This window comes from Syzygium oleosum, unplaced genomic scaffold (assembly GCF_021117445.2).
Source record: "Syzygium oleosum isolate NSW1041296 unplaced genomic scaffold, Sole_v2.1 Sole_v2.19, whole genome shotgun sequence".
NCBI lineage: Eukaryota > Viridiplantae > Streptophyta > Magnoliopsida > Myrtales > Myrtaceae > Syzygium > Syzygium oleosum.
The window spans coordinates 1,207,829-1,215,615 of NW_026607503.1; the positions used below are offsets into that span (position 1 = coordinate 1,207,829).

Consider the following 7,787-nt stretch of genomic DNA (forward strand, 5'->3'; position numbering starts at 1 on the left):
TTTCTTTTTATTAATAATATTTTAATAATATTTTGAATTGTTTAATATTTCTTCTTTTTTTTTTCTTTCTACCCCTTCTCTTCCTTGGCCATGGCCGGTCGCCGGCGATCGGCCACAAGCTAGGGCGTCGCAGCCCTGGCCGCCGCCTTGACCGCCTGCCTCGCCGTCGCGACCCACGGCGAGGTCGGCCTAGCCCAGATCGGGCGAGGCCGAGCCTCGCCGTGGGTCGGGACGGCAAGGCTCGGCCTCACCCAGATCTGGCAAGGCCGAGCCTCGCTGTCGCGACCCACGGTGAAGCCAACCTCGCCGTGGGTTGCGACGGCGAGGCTCGGCCTCGCTCGATCTGGGCGAGGCCGACCTCGCCATGACCGACGGCGAGCCGCCTCGCCCAGGCAGCGAGGGTCCAGCCCTCGCCCTCGCCGGCAAGGAGGACCCTCGCCTCCGTCGGCAGCCGGCGAGGGCCGTGACGCCCTCGCCGGCCCTGGGCTGTGGCCGGTTGCCGGCTGCTGGCGACCGGCCACAACCCAAGAAGAGCAACACAAAAAGAAGAAAAAGAAGAAAAAAAACTGATTCTCAAAATTGTGCCGAGAAATAAGAAGCAACTTTTTTTTGCTTCTTGTTTCTCTTCCAAAACTGTTTCTGGGCACAAATTTTTGCAAAAATGTGTCCGGAAATAAAAAATTTACCAAATGTATTTCTGTTCCCAAACTGTTTCTGGAAACAAAAGAATAAAATTTTTTACTGTTTGGTACATTGCCAAACGCACCCTTAGTTACCAGTGTAATTGGAAAAGAGGGAGACCAGTTAACTTTTTTGTTTTCTTGTTCCCTTCTTTCGTGTGTTTTTTGCCCCCCTAAAGGTCGCCCTCGTTTTGATGGACAACTAAACTCATTCGTGTCGTACGTGTCAAAGGAACCAAAGAAGGTTCTGGCTTCTAATGCGAAGGAAAGGAATATCACGAATATTCAAGCATATAATATATTTGTTTTTGGTTCAAATTGTGAGTAAAAACGACATGGCAACAGAGGAGAGGACGAGGGCTTGGTTATAAAGTCTTGGCTTGACGGTCACAACCTGCTCTCTAAGAAGAAGAAGAAGAGGAAGAGGGTGTCTCTCTCTAACACACACACACATATAGAGAGAGAGAGAGAGAGAGATGAAGATGATGATGATGCCATGGATGAGAGTGTTGCTCGCAGCTTGGTTATTAGCGACGCATGTGGAGGGGATGGTCCGTCACTACAAGTTCAATGTGAGCAAATTTTCTCATTGTTTTCATCATTATATCTGCATGACCCACGAATAGTACCGTGCGTTTCATTTTTTTTCATGCATCTTTCGTCCTCCTCCTCCTCCTCCTCTTCTTCAACTACGAATATAGACATTAATGCAGAAAAACCTGTTCTAAGCCCTGTCACTTGTAAATTACAAGGGAACCAAATAAATGCACAAAGGGGTACTCATGGATTTTGGTGCTGTTGAAAGTGAGCTGAAACATGAGGAGACTCCACTATTTCAGACAGCAACCATTTTCCTGCATATATAGCTAGCTAGCTAGCTAGTCTCTTGCGATAAGGTCGCCCGATAGGCGACTCTTTGGATTCGACGATACTTACATGAATTTGGCTCACGTGCACACATGCACGCATTATAACCAGATTGTTGGGCCTGGAAGCCTGTAAACTTTCATGCGGGCAACTATTTTCTCCGGTGTATTCGATCATATCAATGAGCGAGCTTATTTCTATTTATTTCTTCTTAGAATATCACGGGATGTCCAAACCTTTTTCTTTTGTCTTTGAGCAATTCATTTAGTAGAGAATCGCATTCTCTCTTCACTCTGTGCCCTTGGTCTTTCCTCCTAACAAGTTTTGCACGAAAACCTTGCATGTGGTCCGGCTGAAACTGATGGATTAACGGCCAACATGCTGATCATCTTCTGAATAATACTATATACTAATCTGCTGAGGCATCCAATGTAAATCAGACAGCTAATATTTATGTACAAGCGTGACGAAAACAAGTAAGCGCGTTGGTATTTCGCTTTCAAGGATATGATTGTCTAGGGTTTGCATGGCATGATGGCTTTGATTAGTTTTGATTGCGAAGGATAAGCAAAGAAAATTTCCAAGTGCGGTGCTATATATTATTTTGTTGCAAGTTGACGTATAAACGTTAAAAGTTGCATATGTGTTTCGTTGCTTGAGACAGTGAACAATGATTAGATATAAAAGTTGCTAAATACAGCTAAGTGTGAGAATCGTGCAGATTAGCCACACACACACACACCCATGTTTTCGTGTACTGATCTGGTGCCAACTATATTATATTTCCACCCTCTTTGTTAAACATATCGAAGAATTAACAACTCGGACGTCTATTGGGTGCGTGATCAGTTATAAGAACGGATCTCAACATGTGGTATTAATCTATTGACTCGTGAAGAAAATCATAGTAATTGTCTCTTGTTGATGAATAGATGCAATCTAGCTCCGACTTCATACTAGAAAGTTTGACCTAAAAGTCGGGATGTTAGAGTCTGATACGAATTATATATTATATTTTGAGCAATAGGTCCAACATAATTGGTGGAACTTTTGTTAGTTTTCATCTATTTGTGCAATGAAGTCTTACCCATGATTTTGGAGCTCTCACGAAGATGTGGCTTCTCTCTCTCTCTCTCTCTCTCTCTCTCTCTCTCTCTCTCTCTCTCTCTCTCTCTCTCTCTCTCTCTCTCTCTCTCTCTCTCTCTCTCTCTCTCTCATATTTACTATCTAGAAACTTATAAATTGGAAATTCAAACGTACTTTCTCCAAATACTTCAAGTCAGATTCTCAATTACATGCATAAAAAATCAAATGTCTATATCAGATTCTCGAACCCTATGTGGAGATCGAAAGGTTCAAGTCAGCTTTATATCCGACTTTTCAAAAGCAAATTAGGAAGAAAAATCGTTCGTTAATTCCACGCCACGAAATGCTACGTTACTTGAGGAGAAAAATTAACATCTTCGTATGGCAAAAAAAGTGCACTTCAGTGACAAGTCCACGTCGTATTAGGTTGAAGATTTCTCTCGAGTGTTTTTTCGTGCGACGCTGTTGTACCCGATGTCAATGTTTATATCCCAAAAATTGGCCAAGGACTTCGATAACGTGCGGTTGGCTGTTTTGGTAAATTTTAGGTGGTTGCGAAAAGGACCAACAGACTGTGCAGCACGAAGCCCATCGTGACTGTCAATGGGCGGTTCCCGGGTCCAACTGTCTACGCCCGAGAAGACGACACGGTGCTGGTGAAGGTGGTCAACCACGTCAGCTACAACGTTAGCATTCACTGGTAGGCTCAAGTTTTACTGATAGATTGATTGTGATTAGCCGAGTCGAGCTCGAGTATCTCGATCTTCTAATGGAATCGACCTCGGGTAGGAAAATCAGTGCTTGGTCGAAGCTATGTATCGAATACCCGATGGGTGATTTGATTCCGAATTCGCCGGAGGTGGGTTCTCGAGTTAGGGCGAGAAAATAGATGTAGGCTATGTGATTATAGAAAGTGAATGATATCTTGATCGATATGAATTAGATGGGGAAAAATACTTCATGTTTTCCGGTGGACAATCTGCAGAGATCTAAAACAAGCTATTTTACGAATCTGTGTATCCATTTTGATGCAATAGGCATGGGGTCCGACAACTGAGGACGGGCTGGGCGGACGGACCGGCGTACATAACACAGTGCCCGATTCAGCCGGGACAAGTTTATACGTACAACTTCACCCTCACCGGCCAACGGGGCACGCTCCTCTGGCACGCCCACATCCTGTGGCTGAGAGCCACCGTGCACGGCGCCCTGATCATCTTGCCCAGGCTAGGAGTTCCCTATCCATTTCCCACACCCCACAAAGAAAAGGTGATCGTATTAGGTGAGTCCCAAAGATTTTCCGGTTCGATCCGTCTTTAGCGACAAAGATAAAGATTTTCCAAGCACTTCGGAAGATCGATGAAGATTCGAGTCGAAAGACGCGCACGATTTGAACTTGATTTACTGCATTTGGCAGCTGAATGGTGGAAGTCAGACGTCGAAGCGGTGATCGACGAGGCCATGAAATCCGGAGGAGCGCCCAATGTCTCCGATGCTCACACCATCAACAGCCGTCCAGGACCCGTCGCCAATTGTCCCCAGGGTACTAAGAAAGAAGGACAACGTTGTGGTCACGAAAATTAAAAGTCCGTCGCCGCCGACGGCGGAAAACTGACCGGCTTCGATCATGCGCAGGTGGATACAAATTAGCAGTTCGACCAGGCAAGACTTACATGCTGCGGATCATTAACGCTGCGCTCAATGAAGAGCTCTTCTTCAAGATCGCCCGCCACCAACTCACGGTGGTCGAGGTTGACGCGGCCTACGTCAAGCCTTTACGCACCAACGCCATCGTCGTCGGCCCGGGCCAAACCACCACCGCCCTCCTCACGGCCAACCACACCACCGGCATGTACCTGATCACCACCTCCACCTTCATGGACTCCCCCATCAGAATTGACAACGTCACCGCCACCGCGACGCTGCACTATGTTGGCACGCCGGAGGCTTCCCCAGCGGTCCCCACAGCCACGCCGCCGCCGAACGCCACGTGGGTGGCCGAGAGCTTCGTCGGCTCTCTGAGGAGCCTAAACACCAACACCTACCCGGCCCGAGTCCCGCTCGAGATCGACCACTCCCTGTTCTTCACCATCGGTCTCGGGGTCAATCCCTGCGCGACCTGCACGAGCGGCTTCCGGGTCGCGGCCGACTTCAACAACATCAGCTTCGTCATGCCCCATACTGCGCTTCTGTCAGCGCACTACTACAACACGACCGGCGTCTTCACGGACGACTTCCCCGCGAAGCCGTTAATAGAGTTCAACTACACGGGGACGCAGCCGACGAATGTGAACACCATGAACGGGACGAGGCTTTACAGGCTCCCGTACAACTCGACGGTCCAGCTGGTCCTGCAGGACACGGGGATGATCGCGCCGGAGAACCACCCGATCCACCTCCACGGGTTCAATTTCTTCGTGGTGGGAAGAGGGCTGGGGAACTTCGACCGGTTCGAGGACCCGAGGAAGTTCAACCTCGTCGACCCGGTGGAGCGGAACACCATCGGAGTGCCGTCCGGCGGGTGGGCCGCCATAAGGTTCAGGGCCGATAATCCAGGTAATCTCGCAATCTTGATACGTATATAGATGTTCAACGACCCATTAAATCGGTACATCAAGTGATGTTATAAGCTTCGACCAAAAAAGAAAAGTGATCTTAGAAGCTGTCATAAAATATCGAATATTACCGGCTTACTTAATACATCGGGTAACATATTAGTGTTAGTGTTCTTAATTCATTCTTACGACGTACGTAAAATGACAAATTGATCGATTAAAAATTAACATTAGGAGCGCAAGTGCATCGTGGTTGAGACATGCGATACTAATCAAGATAGATCCAAAGGGTAGAACATCCATGTCCGTCAAGATCATATACACTCATGACTCATATAGAGAATAGGGTTCGATTTCGTTTGGCTCAGTCATGCATTTTTATCTACCTAATGCTATGACCTTCTTCTTCTTCTTCTTTGCAGGGGTTTGGTTCATGCATTGTCACCTAGAAGTGCACACGACGTGGGGACTCAAGATGGCATTCGTCGTCGACGATGGGGAAGGCCCCGACCAGTCCGTCCTACCGCCGCCGAGCGATCTCCCCAAGTGTTGAAACGGTCTGATGTGGGGACAACAAGGGATTTTGAGTACAAGAAACGAGCTAGGAGTGAATGAATACTACAGCCAAAAGTCACATCCCCAAAAAACAAGAAAAGAAGAAAGACAGAACCAAATTAGACACATTGTAATTGGATTGATATATAGGTCAGTGAAAAAAACATTGGCAACCAAATTATAATTTGTCCAATACATTGGATCCCTTTATAGCTCAAGTAGTTCGCTTGATAGTCGGGATTACCGAAAGTATTAATAAGGAGCGATTCGAATGTTCTTCGATATTTGCCAATACATCCTTTTGGACCTCTCTAAATTAGGGACTGATATCATAGATTCGATCATGTAGTAGGAGTAGTCGTGGCACTCTATCTTGGGAAATTAAAAGGGATGACTAGAGAAACTTGGGTCGCATGTTACTGAGAGTTTGGTCTTCCAACAAATGTTTTTAGCATTTGATTTGGGCCAATTGGGCCTCGAAGAAACGTGGTCGCTCTTGGTTCTTTTGGGCCTGAGCCCACTTTCTCAATGTCAACAAAATCAAGGTATCGTGAGTGTTCACGGAGTCGCCGGACATTCGGTCTGGTGGGTCGGGTCGGTGTTTGGGTTCGGTCCTCGGCAAATGCGCCGAATTGTGGTGTCTTGGTCATCTAGCAAAAAAGGAAGATAACTTTCGCCCAAAACCTTCGTACTAATTTGAAGATATCAACTTGAAGATATCAACTTGAAGATATCAACAAAACCTTCTAGGTATATGCAACTTGAAGATATCAACTTGAAACTTCATATACAAAACTTACACTTCTAATCTAATTTAGGCTCGTGAAATATAGGAAAATAACTTTGAACGGGAGTTCTATTACTAATTTGACTAGTTGTAGCCAAAATAATTTACGTCTACGTAGTTTCATAACAAAAAGTGATTCAAAAGATCAAAACGTGTTGCAATCCGATCCACCGAACCAATTAAATCCATACATTCCGTGCTATTCGCAACAAGTGACGTATTCTGTTCCCTTTATCATACCCAATCGAGCGATAGTTCTCATTGGTGTATTCTCAATGTCGAGTGTCGAAAGCATAAGGACTATTTTCGTGCATAGCCAAAAGAAAAGGGTAGTAAAGAGTTGCCAAATTTGATTGAGATTTGAGCTGAGTTTCTTCTACTAACCCTTTCCAGAAGATTATGGATTATGCTTGCCCCTGTTCCACATTTGATGTCGAACTTCACGGGTTCACTCGACTCCACTTAATACAATTTCGACTCATGATATGGAAATCTCATGATTTCTCCATTCAGTCGATCCCGCTCATTTTTTTCGTGATATCATAATATCTAGGGAAATCATGCTTGCTTTGTATTTTTTTTTTCCTTAAGAAAATTATCCTAAGTTTGATTCTCACCAAACATGATGTCTCCAGCTTGCTTTTGTCTTTCTTTCTTTTTTTCCCTCCCCAGTTTTGCAATTTATTTTCCTTAAACCACCAATGATTCTTCAGGGCCTACAAAAGACAAAAAGAGACGAAGGGATTTGGGAGTGGACGCATAGAATATAACAACAATAATTCGTGGGAATCTTACCTTAAATGGAAACAAGTTGAGATTGATGCCAAATCCAATTTAAGTATAATTAATTGCACACTATATTAAGTAATTTACTATGTCCATGTGTCACGGTGCCAGTGGAGAACCTCTATCATTTCCAACAAGCCACTATCTTTCCAGACTTTGCCTCCTCAGCTTTGTCAAGGGTCAATGGCATGGGAAATACTTTTTTTCTTCTTTTTTTTCATAAAGAATGGAGTGAAAAATGCTTAAACAGAAACAAAACGCGGCACACATTTCGGTTTGGCGATGCTACATCACCAAAAATAAGCTATTTTAAGAGAGCTTTTAGCTAGGGACTATGCACCAATCCACACTTCTTTTTGGTCATACACTAATCCACACTTTTTGGAGGTGCTCTTTGAACTTTCTTACACCTCTCTTTGAACCTTGTAGCATGATATGATAGTTAAGCTGACGTAAGAAATGTCATAAACA

General features: G+C 45.1%; 1 protein-coding gene across 1 annotated transcript; it reads left to right on the forward strand.

Moving 5' to 3' along the window:
• The first annotated feature begins 1,142 nt into the window (after positions 1–1,142).
• Positions 1,143–5,895, forward strand: LOC115670446 (laccase-4-like). Its single transcript, XM_030591725.2, has 6 exons — positions 1,143–1,252; positions 3,182–3,333; positions 3,671–3,915; positions 4,051–4,176; positions 4,269–5,189; positions 5,611–5,895. Exons 1-6 carry the CDS (start codon positions 1,157–1,159, stop codon positions 5,739–5,741), a joined length of 1,671 nt encoding a protein of 556 aa, XP_030447585.1. The 5' UTR covers positions 1,143–1,156; the 3' UTR covers positions 5,742–5,895.
• Positions 5,896–7,787: the final 1,892 nt, after the last annotated feature.

What these genes read in the sequence shown, in the direction of transcription:
- LOC115670446 (XM_030591725.2), top strand. Translation starts at nt 1,157, where the DNA reads ATGAAGATGATGATGATGCCATGGATGAGAGTGTTGCTCGCAGCTTGG. An exon ending in CGTCGCCAATTGTCCCCAGG is followed by an intron (nt 4,177 to 4,268) that starts GTACTAAGAAAG and finishes GATCATGCGCAG; the next exon opens with GTGGATACAAATTAGCAGTT. An exon ending in GTTCAGGGCCGATAATCCAG is followed by an intron (nt 5,190 to 5,610) that starts GTAATCTCGCAA and finishes TCTTCTTTGCAG; the next exon opens with GGGTTTGGTTCATGCATTGT.